General features: G+C 34.9%; 1 protein-coding gene across 2 annotated transcripts in view; it reads right to left on the minus strand.

The window, feature by feature from the left end:
- LOC122793406 (alcohol dehydrogenase class-3-like) overlaps positions 1-20,238 on the minus strand; it is a 765,188-nt gene that overhangs the window by 622,338 nt on the left and 122,612 nt on the right. For both annotated transcript variants that reach the window (XM_044061384.1, XM_044061383.1), the window contains exon 4: positions 9,919-10,006. In XM_044061384.1, the coding sequence (XP_043917319.1) occupies positions 9,919-10,006 (88 nt within the window). The remainder of the gene's footprint in view (positions 1-9,918; positions 10,007-20,238) is intronic.

A 20,238-nucleotide genomic window follows, 5' to 3' on the forward strand; every position in this document is an offset into this window, starting at 1 on the left:
CATACAAATTATTCAGAAGAAAGGCTTATTTGATGAATTCAGTACTGATGGGAAAAATGGAATACTTAGCAAGTGTTTTTATGTTGCTTACAGTATTTGAAAAGGAATTATTGCAGATAATCTTTTCATTTATATGGAGTTCTAGATTAAACCCAGTAAAAAGAGGAGTTTTGCATGCAAATAAAGAAGAAGGAGGAGGTTTAGGGTTAATTAACCCGGTCGTATATGCTGCTTCATTAAATTTGTACAAAGTGTTAAAGTGAATAAATGAAAAAGATGAGAGATTAGGAGTAAAACCATATAAATATAAGTACGATACATTTTGGGGTATAGTAAAAAAAATTTAAAAAGTAAGGTGTGTATAAATGAAGAAATAAAAAGTTAGAAAGAAAAAAATATTTTTGCAGAAAATAAAAAATTATGAATGTAATGATAAAACATCATTACGTAAAACCATGGGAAAATCTACCAGATGAAAAAAAAATAAAGCTATAAAACTAAGAAGCCAATGGTATAATCAGAAAGTAGAATGTCAAGATATTTTTTTGTGGTGACTGGTAATTGACAAATTGCCAGTAAAAGGAATTAAGCTATATAAAAAGAAAAGTAATAACATATGTTTATATAAAAGAAGAAACTATGGAACATGTGTTTTTGAAATGTTAAAGAGTAATAAAGTTATCGGGAAAACTATGAAAATAATTTTTTTTGAAGATATACAAGTAGTGGATAGAATACAAATGGATACGATTAAATAGGGATATTATAAGACTAGAAGTAAAGAATATGTTAAAAGAACAGATATGTTATTTTATGTTATATGGTTTATACGTAATGAAATAAAAGAAAAGAAACTAGATTATATTTAATGGTAAATGGATTTTTAGCAACAATATTAAGTAAAATCAGATGGTGGTTATGGAAAAAGGAGTGGGTGTCTAATAGGATGAAAATTTTGTATGACTGCAAAGGAAATTAAGAACATGCATAAACAAATTTGTATATTTATATATTTGCACATATGTAAATATTTGTAAACATGTAAATATTTTCTAAATATTTTTGCGTATAAATAAAGGACCTCTACTCTTTTCAACTGACGCCTTGGGATCTGTTACATCTACTCAAGCAGATGGGACCTTGGTTTAATGTCTCATCTGAGGGATGACACACTCAGGATTGTAGTACCTCTTAATACTGCATTCCATGGTAAGGAACCCAATCAGCTAGAATGGAAAATGAACTCACAGAGTTTTAGTCTTCCATCACCAAAGGCGAGTATGTTACCTGTTTCCACCGCTGACACTGTTATCATACATATGAGTAAGCTTAACACTACAGACATGCTAGATGACCTAGAGACTTTTTCCTGGAAGGGTAGACTGACCTAAGTAAACCTTTTAAAGTTTGGGAATATCTACATAACATTTGTATACTGTACTTGGGTAGAATTACAAAGGCTGAATTCATGTATGAAACAAACAAAAAACAACTCATTCGGATAGCAAAATGAAAAAGTTGTCTCAGAAAGAAAAATAACTTATAAACTTTATAAGCAGTATCAGAATACATAATATAAGAATAAACTTAAGTGTTCAAACAGAATTCAAGAAAGCCTTGTTTGAGAAAAAGATGAATTATGAAAGGAAATAAGCCTTTCCACAAGATAACAACAAGGATTTCTTCAAGTATGTCAATTCTCAGAAAAAAGGTGTAGATAACTTAGGATCTATTATCACGAATGATATTCCAGTTGAGGCCCCTTCTGTGATCGCTGATATGCTTAATAGTTACTTCTCAAATACTAGAAAGGTTCACAAGACATTGACCTAATATTTTGGAGATAGCCCTCATATCCTGGAAAGAAATTTTATGGAATCCCTAAAAGGTTAAAAAGACCTGCTCTATAAGCCCTGATGGTATATCTTGACTATTAAATAGTAAAATTATGGATGTGTTAAGTTTACCCTTTAACAGTAATGTTTAATCAGTTTCTAATCAGAGGACTTGCACCAGAAGAATGGACCAAGTCCTGTGAGGTATCTATTTATAAGGGTGGTGACAGATGCAATATTACTAGTTATATTCCCATTAGTCTAACCTCAATAATATACAAGTGACTTGAATGTTCTCTACTATTGCAGTTAATTAGATGTAACAAACATGGGTCTCGTTGATGAAAATCTACATGGATTTATAAGAGGGTGCTCAAGTTTGACACGTCAAATAAAATTTTATTACAGGACTTCTGGTCTAATAGAACAAGGTATAGGCTGCGATGTTGTATGTTTAGATGTGCCAAAGGCTTGACAAGCTATACAACCTCAAGGTAAATCATTACATCATTAAATGGACTGAGAGCTGATTAACTGTCAGGGAACAGGGAACAGTTAGTGGTAATAAAAGATGTTAGTATATCTTAGAGGAATATTATAGCTAGTACTCCTCAGTGCTTGGTGTTGGGTCCTGTAACTCAAAACACTGACATTATTTCTAAACAGAGCAAAAAAACCTCAGTGTTATGTCATTCATGCTAAATGACAATTGCTTGTCATACCATTACTGATAAATGTCTTCAATCAGACAGCAAATTTCTGGATGACTAGAAATTATGTCAATTTCAGTATTTAAAAAAGATAAATGAACTTTATTAGAAAAAGTTTTATTGCTTTTTTACCTCCTATATCAAAAATCATTGAAAAGTTATTGCTAAACTGACTTACAAAGCATTTGTGGGACTATGATTGACAGTTTAGAGAACAGCAAAGGAAATTGATCTCACTGAATATTCAGACACCTCAAATGTTTTAGAAGCTCTATGAATAGGAACAGCTGCTCAGCAATTGCTTTGGTCTTCTCTACTCAAGAGACCTTATGTTAAGAGAAATTGGGGCAACTACATCTGAACCATTCCTTCAAGGTAAGGGAAGAGTGTACCACAAAGATATTGTTTTGGACTTTTACTGTTTTCACTGGTTATAAGTACTGTCAAAGATGAAACCTAAACTATGGTTTAACCTTTTATGTTAATGATATCATAGTACGATTTAAAAGTTTGATGGCTGAAGTCCAGCCACCAAATGAATTCTAGAGAATGCTTCATTCATGGACAAATTGGTTTGTTATCAAACCTCATTTCTGGGTTGTGTTGTTAATGTGATATTTACCAGGGACATCTTGCATGTCAAAGGACAATATTACGCATTTTTGGCATTTTAATTTTAGACTTTGGTTTTTACACCAGTTATTGGTTTGGGAAAGGACCTCCTGAAGGATCTTGGTATCCTCTGGGGAGTTTATACTGGCACCAAGTTTACAGTCAGGCAAACTTGGTCAGCCATAAAACATTAACAGTAGTTTTGATTTCTGAGACGTGGGTGCCAAAGAGGAGTGATCCAAGGACTGAACCCTGGGCTACATCAGTAGTGACAGGTGTTTTGTATGATGGAAATTAGCCCACCCTAATTTCGTGGGTTTTATTTGTCAGCCAGTTTGTTATCCGATGAGTTACACAGGGGGATAACATTTAGCTGCAATATTTTATCTACAATACCAAGGGATGATGGTGCAAATACCTTTGAAAGGTCTAGATATGCACTGTGTACTGATTTGCCCTGATCCACTGCTTTAGCAACTTTCTCAAAGAAGTCAGCCAGATTAAGAATGCAGGATCTGCCCTTAACAAACCCAACATGGCTTAGCTAAGAGTTTGTAGGTTACCTATGTGCTTATTTATTAATGTCATAATGATCCTTTTCATAGCCTTACATGCAAGGCTGGTCAGACTTATGGGTCTGTAATTTCCTAGTTCCATTGATGTCCCACCTTTGCGATTTTCCAGTCATCTGACACAAAGCATGTTTTGAAGGTTGACACTGCATTGCCTATGTAAGAGGTCTGAAAGGTCCTGTTTCAGGGTGGTCAGTAATCAGCCAGGTATGTTATCAGGCCTCATAGAAGCAGTATTCTTAGCTGTGGGTAGTGTCTTGAGGACTTGTTTATGGTTATCATAATAAATAACTGGTGTCAAAATCATGGTCTGAAACTAAATGTCAACAGATGCATTAACGTATCCTTTGGGAAGTCATCTATCCCAGGGAACTACCACACTTACAATAGACCCCAAGAGATGACCCAGTTGTTCAGGATTTGGAAACTTATGTGGACGGTGACCTAACCTTTTACCAACATGTGTCTATTGTTGTAACAAAATCCTTCTATATCGCTAAGCTTGTAAACAAAGGGATCGTGTTTAGATCTAGGGATTTCATTGTCCTCTTTTACTCAGCTCTCATTTGGCCAATCATTGAATATAATGCTCCCTTTCACATGCATCTGTCTAGACATTTGCAATAACTGGAACACCCACACAGATACCTTACTAAAAGGATACAAGGCCTAAACAACAAGTCCTACATGGAACAACTCAAAGCCCTGACCCTATACTCTGTAGCCTATAGACTGCTGAGATGTGATCTGTGTCTGGCATACAGAGCATCCACTAACCCAATCAGTGCAGGATTCACAACACGTCTTGTATAACAGCATCTTTAATCTTGCAGCAATGTTCTTTCTAAGCTACAACCTCTCAAGCTAACAGCTGAAAACCTTCATGCTTAGATCATTACAGTAATCAACTTATGACATGTCCAGTGTATGTCCCACAGCAGATAAGCTTAGTATAGATATAATTCTAGTTCATATTCCCCACAATGTAGCAAAATGGTGGCCATTTGATCTTTAAATAGCAGCTTATCTTTAAGATTTCACCATCAATTTCAAACCATGGGCACAAACTGTGGATAGGTTCCCCGGTCAATGATGCACAGTTGAAGGGATTACAAGCAGCATGAATGGTCATCATTATGGTCTTGTCAAAACTGAGCCTCAGCCAATTTGAACAACTCATCTAAGGTATGTCTTTAGGATGCAGAAGGAAACTGGAGTAGTGATGTAAAACCTACATAGAGTACATGCAGATTTCACAGTGCAGGCGTCCCAATCAAAAACCAAACTACAGAATTAAGTACTGTGAAACAGCGTTACCAACTGTGCCCCTGCCATACCCTTCATTTACTTCAGGCCAATCTTTATGCACAACTTATATAAACAATAAAGCATTAACAGTACAGTGGCCATAAAAAACAGTCATTAAAAAATGAAGGTGATATGGCATCCTTTATGTGTCACTACGTCTAGAACAATGGAAATGTACAATACAATCTAGTCCTCACTGTGCTTTACTGCATCAGTAGAGCTTTTCATTTCCGTTTTGTGTTACACAGACACCATTCTATCACAGTAATCGTGCAATGAGTGAATTTGCAATCATTGTTCAAAAGTTTGATTCATATAAGGCTATTGTAAAGTCAAAGGAAGCACTAAAGGCTGCAATTATAAATCAGCTTATATTTTATTTTGTACATCCATACATGGAAAAGCTAGCTCACTTGACTTTTTAAATAAACAAAGACAATACTTTTTCACTCCAGTACATGTAAACAGACTCTTCAGCCTTTTAGCAATGAGCTGCACTTAAACCCAAAGTCTAAGGCTGCAGCTTTTCCCCAGTGCAGATTTCACCTCTGAAATGAAGGTATCTCCACCATGTAAACTTACATAATATGCTCTAGTTAGGCTGTTAATCTCCATCCCTCCAAGGTCTTCAGCAAGCTCCTGCTTACCTCTGTGTTCCTCCAAATGAGGAACTAAATTCCTGTCTTTTGCTTGCAGGCAACCCAAATATATACCACAGATTTTAACAATTTACTAACTAATACAAATGAAATTCTTGAATAACATTCCATGAGAAAGTTCCCACAACTGGTCTCTTGCCTTGCACTTAAAGAAGCAGTACAAATGTACTGAACTTACCCTGTTACAACTACGTACTTCTAATGCAAAAAACAAAGGCTTTGGGCTCAGTATGATGGGGTGCAGGACTTGGTAAACCCATCAACATTTTGATTTGTTAGTCCATGTCTATAGTTATTGTGAATTAAACGCTGTAGTGATAGTGCCCACTGGCACAGGTTGGTACGGCTTCCATATGCTTAGCCACTGTAGAAGGTACTGCTCAGTAACCATACTGAAATGCTTCTCAAATAAATAGTACTTGAAGGAATAGAGGGTTCACTTAATTGTTTTACACATTTTTTATGGCAGAATATCTCCTTTCCGAATTGTGTAACTTTCTGCTGATATAAGACACAAAGTGTTTGTCATGTTGAAAGTTTTAGGACAGCACTGCTTCTATAACTATTTCAGATGCATTAGTATACAGGGTGAATTCTTATTCAGAGTCACTAATACAGGTTTTGAACATAGGGTCCTTTTAACTTCATTAAATGCTTAAGTTTTCTCAAGATACCTTTGAACCTTAACAGGATATTTTCCTCTTGTAAAATATAGTCGGAGAACTAGGCACAAATGTTCTGTAGTACCCAGCTAGTTCAAGAAAAGTATTTACTTGTTTTTATTGCAGGCTGCAGGGCAGTGTTTTTTTGTTTTTCCTAAATGGCATCTTACCACCTTTCTTCCTATAAACTATCTTCTGTGCTTGGATTCTGTCTTATCAATTTTAATTTTCTTAGCATTTACAGTAAAGCCTACCTACATTATGGATTACAAAACAACTTGCATATTTTATCTATTAACCTCTGAAAGGTAGCTGGAGCATCATGTAGGCCAAAAGGTAACATTTGTGTACTGAAAATACAGAGGCTATTTTTTTTTTTTTGCAGAGGGTTACCGGGTATCTACTAATGTCACTGCATTAAGCCTAGTGCTGTGAAGTATCTGGCCTTTCCTAGGATTTCCATCATCTCATTAATTCTGGGTATGGGCAAACCAAGCCGAAACGTATGGCATCTCTCTGAGTGCAAACAGTAAACAGGGTAACAACTTACCCCTGTTTTTATGACAGGCATCAACAACTTTCCCTAGCATAGGTTTCCATGGATTTTTTTAACATTCCTACTAATCCATCAATCTGCAGATGGTAGACTAATGTCTTCAGCTGTTTAACTTTAAAGCACTGGCATAACTTATGAAATAGTGTTGACATGAAGGGAGTATTTTGCTAGGTATGCATCTCTTTAAAGATTCTCACACTGGAAAATAAAAATACCAGTTATCGGACAATAAAATTAGCATTAGTTTTATGCAGCAGCAATGTTCTGGAAATGTACCATAATCCAGCATTGCTTGTATTTGCTGATACCCATTGTTAGATTGTACTAGTAGCCAGACAATACCCAAACCAATATATTTAAATGGACCCTCTATGACAAGCATTGGGATTAAAGGACTCACATCAAGGATGGAGCACAGTCTTTTCAGCTCTTTAACAAAAACCACAGAAGTTTTCTACCACTTTCATTATGCATAGCTAATAAAAAATCTTGGCTTGTGATCTTTGCTTACTTTTGTGATCTCCTGACATGTGACTGTAGGTTAGCTTCATTACTAGTGACCTAGAAGGTATTGACAGTAGTAACTGATGTAGAATTTCATCCTTCTCTTTACTAATCTGTATAAGAGCTAATATTTCAATCCAAAATAGGTGGAGAAAGTAATGCAAACATTGTTTGCTACCCTTCCCTATAACCTTTCATTGTATTTTCGATGACCCTATTTAAAATATCATCATTTTCCCACTGTGCTTTCTTAAAGTTTGTGGCTTATCTGTTGAAGTCCACTGACTCAGGGTTCCATTCCTCACTACCTTGTCTTGAGGTGGAAAGTATAGCTTCCTCTCCCAAAACAGCGGCATTGCAGTTCTTTTCTGTCTTTCCACACATGTGATCATTTTAGACAAAATACACCTTCTGCTTTACTTTCTCACTTTCAGTATATGCTTCCTAAGTGCCTTGTTTTCTTTTAAACTGTGCTCCCTCTATCTCACTGTAATGAGTTACCATCCTCTTGCTTTTTTTCTTTTTCTGTGTTGTCCTTCCTCTACAAAGGCTTCAGTTTCACTCCTTTCTTAATTTGTAGATACCATTTGCTTATAGTCTGCCTTTATTTCAGCTTTCTGATTCATATTTACAGCAATGGGTTCAGAACTCGGCATTTCCTATATATCTCTCTTTTATTTTTCAATTTGTTCCAAGAGTCTTCACTTAAGTGCCCTTCTTCTTCTAACTTAGTCCTTCTTGTTTCTGTGTTAACACTACATGTAGATACTTTGTAAGGGAAACAAAACTGCTTACATCCTAATAGACGTTTTAGTAGTTTGTCTGTGTATTTACTTCCTAAAGTTTCTTTAGTTGGTTTGTTATATGTGTTTCATTTTTTATCAATATTGGAAATGTTATTTAGTTTATCCACTACAGTACCAAGACTTCTCCAACTATTAATCGACAAGACAACAGAAAAGCACCACCAACTACTGCTTGTTTCTGTTGAATAGTGTGTGATGTACACCAGCAGTTGGAGGTGTTCTGTTATTTTGTTGATTAATGTTATTCAGTTTTATCATAGTACTTTGCAATACCCATTTTCTTATATTATTAGCTAAATCTCTTATATCTTCTGCTACCATTTTCAGTTTGATGTTGCTACAAGGTACTAGCCATAGCTTTAAATATTATTTTAAGCCATGCAGGGATGCCATAACTGATCCACCACCATGAATTATCCAGTTATAAAATATTATGGGTTGCACTTCAGAGGTTACCCCAACCTTATCACTGGGTGTGTAATCAGTCCCCTTCACGTCTGCATACATTTTTAAAGCTTCTTCTATTAGCTGGGATGATAAGGTTTCTGTCCAGCCTGCTTGACCTTAATTCTCTTCTTTGACATAATGTTCAAATGCCATACAGCATGACTCTAGATCATCATATGTGTTTAGTTTTTTCAAGGTAGGCACACTTCTGAAGCTAGTGGCTACATTTTCCGGGACAAATAACTGTTGTTGCAGCTGCAGCAACTTTAGGTCAGTAACTACTTTAGACCCAATGGGCAGTTTTAGAAAATCCTCCATGGCTGTGGTCACCAGCTAATATGCCAGAAGACAAGAGTAAAAAATAATCCTGTTGGTATGTAGATTAAATCAACATCAGAAACACCTCACAGGAAACAACAACAGCATCATAGGGAATTAGAACCCCAAAATGACCTGCTCTTGGCAGCAGAAGTACCGAGAGAAGCAGTATAATGCAAGCCTTTGGCCAGTAATCCACATTTCCAGCTGTGTAAAATTCATGAATGCACTGGAGGGAAAAGAGCACACATTTAATACAAGCTTCCTTGGCTTTTAAAATAAAAAAAAACAGTACCATCAAGGTTTGCTCCAGCATATACAGAGTTTATTTAACCTTTCCAGTAACAGGCTGTACTTAAAACCAAAGTCCAAGGCTGTAGCCCCCCCGTCCCAGGTTCTAGCTATGAAGTGGGGACATCAATACCAGGTGCAATTCCACAAACAATAGTTAAACTGCTGTGAATGTACTCATTGTATAACTCTAATAAGAGCTATTGGATGGGACTGAGGCACTTATAAGTATTTATTTTATTCATTCACTTACAATTTGTGTACTAAGTAAATGAACAGGCTTTACTCACCCTTTTCAGTCAAGACCCAAGTACAGAGCAACAGAAAATGAAAAATATGTAAAGCAGTAAATAAACTACTGTAATGCAAAATTAGTAAATAAAGTACATCTAGGAAGTAATAAAAGATACATTGTTAAAAAATATAAATACTTAAGAAGAATATTAACACAAACATAATTTACTTTGTTATATATAAAATGTGCAAGTCGGTCGAAATGGTGCCTTTTCAGTCAGATTAAAGTAATATATCTTTTTGTATTGAACAGCTTTGGTGAAAATGCTTTATACATTGCTAAAACCAGGGTATATATTAAAAAGAAATGCCACATTATGCAATGTTATTTACATTATACTCACCGAAGCTTTGAGCACATATTGGTTTTAGAACTCAGGCAGCTTCCACATTCCCTACATTGAGGCATGTATAAAGGAATGACTTTGTCTCCTGCAAATCAAGAGACTTTCATCAGAATATGTGCAAAGTACAAATGAGTTGGTGGAAATATTTTACAGCAAATATGATCAAGTCATCTTTCAAAAGCCACACATTTGTACATCTATATATCCATCTTTGCAACAAATCATGGGACAATGACAGTTTCTTTAGAAGCTCTACAATGTGCAGCCATGGCCCTCATGATTCCATGTACAACAAAAACAAAGTAGGCACTGCCTGGTCAATATGCTTATCCATTCTCTTCCCTTCCACTGCATCTCAAGCGCAGCATGCTAAAACAAAAGAGAATGAAGCTACACACTGGTTAAATATACAAAATATTGTCATGGATTGTAGCATGTCTTTTTTTTTCCACTACAGGTAGTGCATGTATGCAAGCACAGCACCCACATTTATAAACTGGATCAGAAGTAATCTTAATGCTATGTGCTGTAATCCCTACTGTAGTCTAAACGCTAAAATAGTCACCTAACTCCTATCCTACGTAGAGCCACTGTATAGCAAAACACACGAAATATAAAAATAACTTGGAAAAAATACTGTTGCATTGTATGGTACTGTCCCACTAGATGGAAACTTGCTGATGTTATTCCACTTCTCTTTATTTTATTTTATTATGGTTTATGTCATGCGACTTGGTAGAGTATTTAATAGGTGACAGGATTTTTTTAAAAATGTCTAATGAAGTCTTTTTGATGAAAGCGCTTACTTGAATTGGTGTGGAATAAATTCTGGTCCTCAGCTCTGCTTTTTTGCTTTTAATTCAGTTTGATTCATTTTTCATTAGTTGTTATTCCAATTCACAAAGGTAGAACTACGGTAAAATGACAGACTATAGACCAATTAGTCTTACATCCTTTTAGTACGCTATCTCTGTTAACATAAGAATCAAGCACTAAGAAATGAAAAGGTAACAATACAAATACCAGCTCACTCCAAATATAAGCTTGGAGCACTAAAAAGTGAAGAGACAGCAACTGTGACTTACAAAACCATGCAAACCACAGCTGTAAGCCATTAACAAATAAACAGATACCACAATATGATTGTTGTGTTTTTATTAGTTTGTGGCTGGTATTCCACAGCATAATCTTGATTCCCAGTATCATTACACAAACACCAAATAAATGAAACATACATAACAGCAGGCTCATAAACATAAGTACACACTACACACTAAAAACAACTATATACAAATCTCATCTATATCTTACTAAAATGATTTCATATCTTTTACTTAATATCATGTCAGAATATCATCTAAAATCAATTTCCAAGAATCCTTCTGTGAGGGCTTTTGCTTCATGGAATACCATAGATATTTGTGCACAAGTATTTGCTTTCTAGCTACTTGTCTAAAGCCTTCCCATAACTGTGTAGTCCTGTTTTTCCAGTTTAATGTGATGTAGTATTTCATTAACATAAATATCGTTATTATAAGATGTATATGTTTCATTCCAAATCCTGTTGAGGGAATATGTAAGAGAGCAAATTTCCAAGATAGAGTTGTTTTTTCATATCCCATTTTTTCTAATTTGACTCTTAGGCACACCAAAGCTTGTATGAGCATTTACAGCTCCAAAAAATGTGAATGATATCTGCCTTTTGAGAAGGGCAGAATTGACAGTTTGATGGTATATCGTTGTACCACTTATTAAGAATTTGGGGTGTAAAGTAAGCATTATTTAAAATCATAAGTTGTGTATATCTAAATTTTTGGAGGGGAATAAATTTTGAGAATTTCTGAATAGCCTGAGCAATTTTGTTGGATGTAATTGTAGAATCCTGCTTGGTCCAGTAGCTAGAATGTATAGCCTCTCTGTTGCATTTAATAGAGATAATAATTTTATATACATTTGAGATCATTTTTTTTTTACATATCAACAAATCCCATAATGTTTTACATGTAGCTATATCTGAATCTGAGATATTAATACTGTCCCAGTATTTGCAACATACCTCTTTTAGTTGTCTTAAAATAGTTGTATATTTTGGCGGTAGATTTAATTTGCTCCTCATGTCAATTACAGAGTCATGTTTAAATGGGAGAAAATCTAATACAGCTTTATCCCTCAGCAGTGGGTAAGAATTCAAGTTAATCAACCTATCATTCAATTTAATTTTGGGATTAAGATGTATCGGTTGGAGTGTCCTGAAAGCGGCATATAAATTTAAGGAATTAAAAAGATTTTGTGTGATTGTAATTTGTTCCCTTAAATCGTTTTGTAATCTATACACCCTCCAAGAGCTTTTTTCTAAAAATGGAAGCGCCTTGGGGTTAAAGTGTAATGCTTTAATATAATTATAGTATAATTTCACCCACATCGGGTACCATTTATTGGAATCATTCCTATAGTCTGCAATATTGATTAATCTACTACACTTGTTAATTTCATAATATAGTCTAAGATCAGGGAGTCCCATTCCACCTTTATCCTTAGGATAAATAAGTTTTTGATAGCTTATCCTGATAGTGTTGTTTGTGTGATCTTGAAGAATTTATTATGTATGAATGTATTGGATGCATTAAATATGTAAAGTAATCTCAGGAGAACATTCATTTTATTGATGGCAACTTTGGATAAAAAAGGGAGCTTAAGTTGTGCCCATCTTTCCAAATCTTTTTGTATGGTTGACCATATTTTATCTACATTTTCTTGATAATATTTATATGCGTCCTTATGAAATGAAATTCCAAGATAGTGTCATTGGTCTTTAATGTTAATATTTTGTAAATACACTGGGGTATTGTGAGTAGTTATTTAAGGGAAATATTATTGATTTATCCATATTTATCTTATAATTCGAAAATGTAGAGAATATATCTATTGATTTTATTATCTTATTAAAATCTGAGTTGGGGAGGGAGTAATATAGCAATAACCCACGCCTGGGTGTGGGTAATGCTAAATTTACCCACAGTTGGCGTGGTTTGGTCCCGAGGGCGAAGCCCGAGGGACCAAACAAAGCCAACCGTGCTATTATACCATGACATTATTTAAGAAAAGAAACTGTTACTTTTCTTAAATAATGGCATAGTATAATGCCTGTTTACTGCCCTTCCGCAGATGTCTGGCATCCGCGGCAGTTCTGATGTACTGCGCGCCGCAGTACATCAGAGCAAAAGCAACGGAGAAAGCAAGATCTCCGTTGCTTTTATGTCTCGCTATGTTAAATGAGTTTAACATAGCGAGACAGTTTTAAAATAAGCAACGGACATCTCCGTTGCTTATTTTTAAACTGTCTCGCTATGTTAAACTCATTTAACATAGCGAGACTAAAAAGCAACGGAGATCTTGCTTTCTCCGTTGCTTTTACATTGCTATGTTAAATGGGTTTAACATAGCGAGACAGCTTTAAAATAAGCAACAGAGATCTCGTTGCTCATTTTAAAGCTGTCGCCATGTTAAACCCATTTAACATAGCGAGACAGTGTTTAAAGAGTTATACTAATGGAAAAAAGTCCGGGCGACCGGACCTTTTTCCATTAGTATAACTCGATTTACAACGGGCACGCTGGCCAATCAGTGTGCACGTTTTGGGGAGATCATGGTATAATATATATTTAAATCATCTGCATATGCTGAAAATGCAATCTTTGTATTAAATAAAACAGGGATATTGTGAAACGTTTTCTGTTTTACTGGTAAAAATAATGGCTCAATAAATAAATTAAATAAAAGAGGTGATAAAGGACATCCCTGTCTTATCCCATTATTAATTTCTAGTTTCTTTGAGCTATATTTATTTATTTGTAAAGTGGTATAGGCCCTCATATGCAGCGTATTAATATAATGGATGAATTGTGTAGGAATGTTAAATTTTGGCAGAATGGCTTCCAAGAATTGCTTGTTAACTCGGTCAAATGCTTTAGACATATCAATAGCTAATGTGTATATGTTTTATTAAAGATAAAGAAATCATTGCATCAAGCGTGTTTGGTCTATTGTTTGCCTATGATTGACAAACCCTGATTGTTCTGGAGATATAATTTTAGAAATAACAGATTTAAGTCTAATAGCTAATATTGTCGCCATAATTCTCACATCTAGATTAATAATAGATATGGGCCTGTAATTATGGGGATTAGTGGTATGAGTATTCAGTTTAGGTAGTAGGATGGTTCTAGATGCATTCATATGTAGATCAGTAATACCAAAACGTATAATGTAGGCAAAGAGATGGTGCAATATAATAGAAATTTTGGAAAAAAAACATTTGTAGAATTTGGCTGAGAAATCATCTGGACCCGGTGCCTTATTACATTTCAAGCTGTTAATCGCTGTATTAATTTCCGTTTGTGTAAACTCAGCCGAAAGAAGATCTTGTTGTTGTTCATTAATTTTGGGGAATATTAATTGTTTATGGAATAACTGCAAATCTTGTTCCTTATATGAAATGGGAATGGGGTTATACACATCCTCATATATCTCCTCAAACACCTTGATTATGTCTTGTGAATTACTGTATTTATTATCTTGGAAAATAATTTCCGAAATATTCGGGATAGGTTTATAGTGATTACGTAATCTTACTAAAAATCTGGAGGGGAGTTGCGCCCATTGTGAGTAATTTGCTATGTTTTTGATTTCCTGATACGACAGGTTCTCTGCTTGCAGAGATAATAGATTTGCTTGTAGTTGGGATATAGTATTCTCTAGGTCCGAGGAATAATTCTGTTGCATTTTTAACTCAAGCTTAGAAATTTCTTCCTTAATACTATTTTCTTTGTTGATAGTAATTTTCCTATGAAATGAAGATTTATTAATTAACATCCCTCTGATTAGAACTTTTGTGGTAGCCCATATTATATCAATCGGCTTGTTGTCCTCTGCAATAGATAGTATGCATTTGTCAAGTACAGTGTTAATTTCCTGCCTAATATCCTTATTATTAATTAGATTAGGGTTAAAGTGCCACCATATTGTATTGTTTTTCGGGGACTTTTTATGTACCCAATCTATAACTAATGTAATTCTAGAATGGTCCGATAGATACCTAGGTTCTGTATAAAATGAAAGAACGAAGTGTAGAAAAATATCAGATATTAGGAAAAAATCCAGTCTGGACCAACTCTTATAGCATTGAGAGAAGAATGTAAACCCTTTATTGTGTGTATGTGAAGGAAGATTAGAATATGGGTCAATTAATCTAAAATCATTTTTAATTTCAAATAGTGCAGTAGTGGTTTGTGTATTATATTTAGATTTAGTGTGGTTCTATCTCTCTTTGGATCCTGAATGGAATTTCAATCACCCCCTAAGATGTAGTAATGATTAGGGAAGGACTTTAGTAAATTATAAATAACGATCAAAAAGTTTTGTTGAAGGGTACACGGGGCATACACATTGACAACTAAGATTGGTTTATCTAACTTATCAACTTTAGTTACAAAGTAGCACCATCTACCTTCTGGGTCTGAGTCCTGTTTTATAATATCATGCTGGAAGGAGTTTTTAATGATGATGGCAACTCCTACTTTATTTGTTTTATTTCCTGCCGCTATAATGGTTTTAATCCAGTTTTTCTTTGCTGTGAGGTTCCATTGCTCTTTTACTAAGTGGGTTTCCTGTATCATAATAAAATCCAGTTTAGATTTAAAAATTAAGTGCAGAAATAGTTTTCTTTTGTTATCTGTTTGTAGCCCCTTAACATTCCTTGAAGCCAACATCCACATACTGTCATTAGGAAATGTAACCTTGCCCGGTGTCTAACAATTGAGTTAGTAAATAGACTCAGTACCAAAGGATTCCATACAAAACATGCATTTTTTGGATATAGATGACAAACTCTTCCAGTCTTAAACCTGTGCCTAACCACTAACTCTCCTAACCTGGAAGAGTGTGGGATACATTTGTCCATCTGAGAAACAATTGTTAAGCAAAAAGAATGGCAAATCTTTTTTAATTTTGCTAACTTAACTTCACATTTTGAAAGGTATCCCAATCCCAAAAGTCTAACCCTATAGAGCATAGAAAACTAAACTATCCTTAATACTCAATCCTGATCCACAGATCAAAGCATAAAATGAAGGTATTGTGAGAATAATATTCACCTAGAGTTATGTTATGAACTTTTAAGAAGGGACTATGATAGCTGTAATTCTCGAACTGTTAAAAACGAACACAGCACTAATAACCACTATAAAGTCACAAAGTAGTGCTTGGACACGCTGTTAAATGTTCCAGTAAGGTTTATTCCAAAATTTAAAAAAGATCCACGCTGCACCTAGTGGTAAAGATGCCAAACCATGTACGATATTGGCATATGTGGGGGCACAAGCGGCCCCCATGGACACCCCTGTTTTTTGTTGATAATATTCACAGTTAAACATAATAAAATTGTATTTTAATACCGTGTCCATTAATATCACACTCGCTGCCTTGTCATTGAGACTCAAACTCACATCTTCAAACACAGATTCTTCAAATAATTTCATGCCTTCCACATGTGGTATACTTCCAAACAAATCGATGACATCTATTGTAATGAACCTAATATCATCCCTAAACTTGTCTTGATTTAATTCCCCCAAAAAGTTCCAAGAATCTTTAAGAATTTGCTTATTATTGACCCAAATGTGTTTGGTCTTGTAGTCAACAAACTTTGCTAGGGGGACAGTTTTAGAACCTTCAGCCGAGACAATGGGTCTGAGAGGTGGATCTACCATATCCTTATGGATTTTCGGTATTCCGAATATAGTGGCTACCCTGGGTTTCTTAACTTCCAAATACTTAAAAGTTTTATCATCTATTATTTTTTCTATCATTAAGTCCTCTAGAATAGAGTCAACCCTATGGTATGCTACATTAATTTCATTTAATGATACCCCAGTATATTTCATTTCATCCCTTAGGATAGTATTCATCTTTCCTTCGTATACAATTTTGTCCATAAAAACTATCCCCCCACCCTTATCAGGTTTCATAACCCTCAAAGTTGTATTCCTACTTAATTCTTTTAAAATTTCATTTTCTTCTTTACTCAAGTTGTATTGTATCCAACTATTATTATGTTTTGTCCTTACTAAATCAATCATAATGTTTTCAAAGTTTTTTATTTGAGGGATTAATGGTGGGTTATAGATGGACTTTCTTCTCAATGAATTTTCACCCCCTCCCTCCCTATTAAAACACATCCTGGAAGCCATTACTTCCAAATTGATCTTTCTTATAAATAATTTGACATCTAAAATTGTACGAGTAAAGTCCCCTCTACTCCTAGGTATGTATTTTAGTCCTTTGCTTAATAATGAGAAATGATTTGGATTTAACACAAGTGAACTAAAATTATAAATGGTAAAATTATTATAGGTGTGTTTGACATTATTACTTAATATGTTATCAAGTACAACTGAATTGGTCCTTGGGTTCGGGGTATCTAATGAAATCTCCCCTGCCACCCTTTCCCCCCCCAATTCTGAAAATTTTCTCCGTAATGGTAATTACTATCTTGTATACCTTCTCTGTTCTGTATTGGGGGAAAATCATTATCATAACTTGCTGTATTCCTTCCATATTCTTCTCTTGACTCTTGCCTATTCATATAATGTACTTTCTTTGAATTGTTATTCCTAATCACTTTACGTGTGTTATAATGTGTTTGAAAGTTAGGTTTAGGATAACTTGTTTGGTTTTCGTATTCCATGACATCCCTTTTCAATTTTCCCAACTTTCTCTGTATCACTTCCTCACATTTCATATCTATATGTTTTCTCATAGTAAAATATCTGTCATTTTCCTCTTTAATACTAAACATTAGGTCAGTAGTAATACATGTGTCTAGTACAGTAATGGATTCCCCCAATTCCCTCTGTTTACTATTGTTCTCCTCAATGATTAACTTAATAACCTCTAATCCACAGTTATTAAATACCTTAAGTAAACATTCATGGAAGTGGGATCCAATAAGCACATTATTTGGGAATTTAAAAACCCTTAAACCCTTAGGGACAATTTCCCTCTTTAAACATTCATGTAAATAAGCATTTTCGATACTCAATGTACGATATTTTAATAACATTTTGTCCAATTTTAAAATTTTCATAGCATAACTTTCATTGTCTTCAGTACCAACATTGTTACTATTAACCTCATTACTAATATTAAAATGAAAGTCACGTTTAAGCCATTCCGTAGTGGATTTTTTGGTAGGAATGGCTTTAGAAAAAACAGTACCTTGCAAACTTGTCCCCAGGTTTGCATTTCTTTTTGGGATAGCGCCCTTATCCCTTCCGTTGGTGCTCCTTGCTTCGTCCTCGTTCGATGTGTCCAGGAGTATCCCAGGGGTGTTGTTGGGGTTGAAATTAGTCCCAATAAGAAGATCGCCGGCTCCATCTTGGTCGCCAATCAGCTCTCTCTTCCTTTTCCCCTTATGTCCATCTGGCTCCTCGGCTCCCTGGCCTGGCATGGTTTGGCATCTTTACCACTAGGTGCAGCGTGGATCTTTTTTAAATTTTGGAATAAACCTTACTGGAACATTTAACAGCGTGTCCAAGCACTATTTTGTGACTTTATAGCTGTAATTCTATTACTAATCTTAATGTTTAAATCAACATTCTTTAAACATGAATTAACATAATAAATTTACATAAAAAAAGGAAACTTATGAGTACAATATAATGGAGACCACAACATTTTCACATCCGGAAGCTATGCAGTACTGATGTAAAATGAGCTCTTTGATGTATACAGTACAGTATTCCTATCATCATATTTAGTATATGAAGCAACTTATGTCAACCCTAAAAGTAATACCATCCCCCTATTGTCCAATACAGGTATAATAACATGAATAGGATCTTATACGGAATACTGAAAAAAAATACTGTTATTTCTTGTTAGATTCATCTCATATTCAATAAAGTAATCGCACCATATACAGTTTCCGCTACTCAAAATTAAATAGTATTTCCATCCACAATCCAATATAGTCCATCTGAATATTCAACAAGTTTTAAGTGAATATTGTCTATTTTGTTGTTAACTTAATATAATATTTAATTATAATGCTGCAACAAAATGTTTAGAGTACCTTACAATCAATACATATCGGGAGGTATGCCCAGAACACTGCAGGGAGGTATGCCCAGAACACTGCAGCAACTGCATCTTCAGAGAGTCAGCGTGTTTATGAGAAAGCTACTATTCACCAGAAGTGCTTACGGTGAAAATGAATAAAAGGATGCGTGGATTATTTCATCCAAATCATGCTTGCATTGAGATAGGGACATTATTATATCTTCTGTTATATTTGGCTATCTTCTATTCCATAAATGTATTCAATCTTTAATAGTTCAATCTTTTTTTCTCACGTGCTAAATCCTGCACTAAACCGCAGCTGTATCTTTAAGAAAATGTTGCACCCTGGGAAATCCTGTCATCACGCATGAAGAGGTTGAAGTGCAGTTCTGGACTGATGGAAGCTGTAGTCCATCAATGGTGCAGTCGACCACGAGGAAACCAGGCCTCGAGATCCAGCACTTCCATTAGTTTATGGAGTCAAAGCCATCCCAAAAAAAAAAAAAACAGAAGAAGACGAAAATAGTGCAGGTAAGTGAACTCATCACAGAACAGACAGATTGAAATGCATACCTCACCTTATTTATGATATGTGATTGCAATTGATTTCATGTCGCTATTCATGCCCTCTGAATAATTTTCTCCGGATTAGTTTTGAAAACTTTGAGAAATATTGACGCTGCTTCATCATTACTATTAATTGAGTACTTATTTCCTTGAAAAGAGAAATAAAGCATATTGGGATATTTCATTTGGAATTTGATTTGTTTGTTGATTAAAAAGGCGCAATAGGGGGCAAGCTTCTGTCTTTCTACTTTTATTTGAGGTGGCAAGTCTTGAGAAATGCTTATTTTCAAACCATTCCACTCAACAGATTTTTTAGATTTGGCAGCATATAAAAGTTTATTCACATGCTGAAAGTTAAAAATTTTACCGTAGATGTTTCTTGGCTTATTTAAGACTGGGGATGCTCTAAGAGCCCGGTGAGCTCTTTCAATAGTAATTTGTTTAGCATCTATGTCGCTTCCTAAGAACAGAGAGAATATTGTAATTATACTGTCCAAAAGCTTGTTTTGCTCAATACTCTCCGGGATGCCCCTTATGACTATGTCGTTACGTCTAGCTCTAGCTTCAAGATCTAGAATTTTGCTTTGAAGATCCTGGATAGAAATTCTGTTGGATTCAGATTTTTTTTGTATG

Source organism: Protopterus annectens, chromosome 2.part0 (assembly GCF_019279795.1).
Source record: "Protopterus annectens isolate FY-2018-M chromosome 2.part0, PAN1.0, whole genome shotgun sequence".
Classification (NCBI taxonomy): Eukaryota; Metazoa; Chordata; order Ceratodontiformes; family Protopteridae; genus Protopterus; species Protopterus annectens.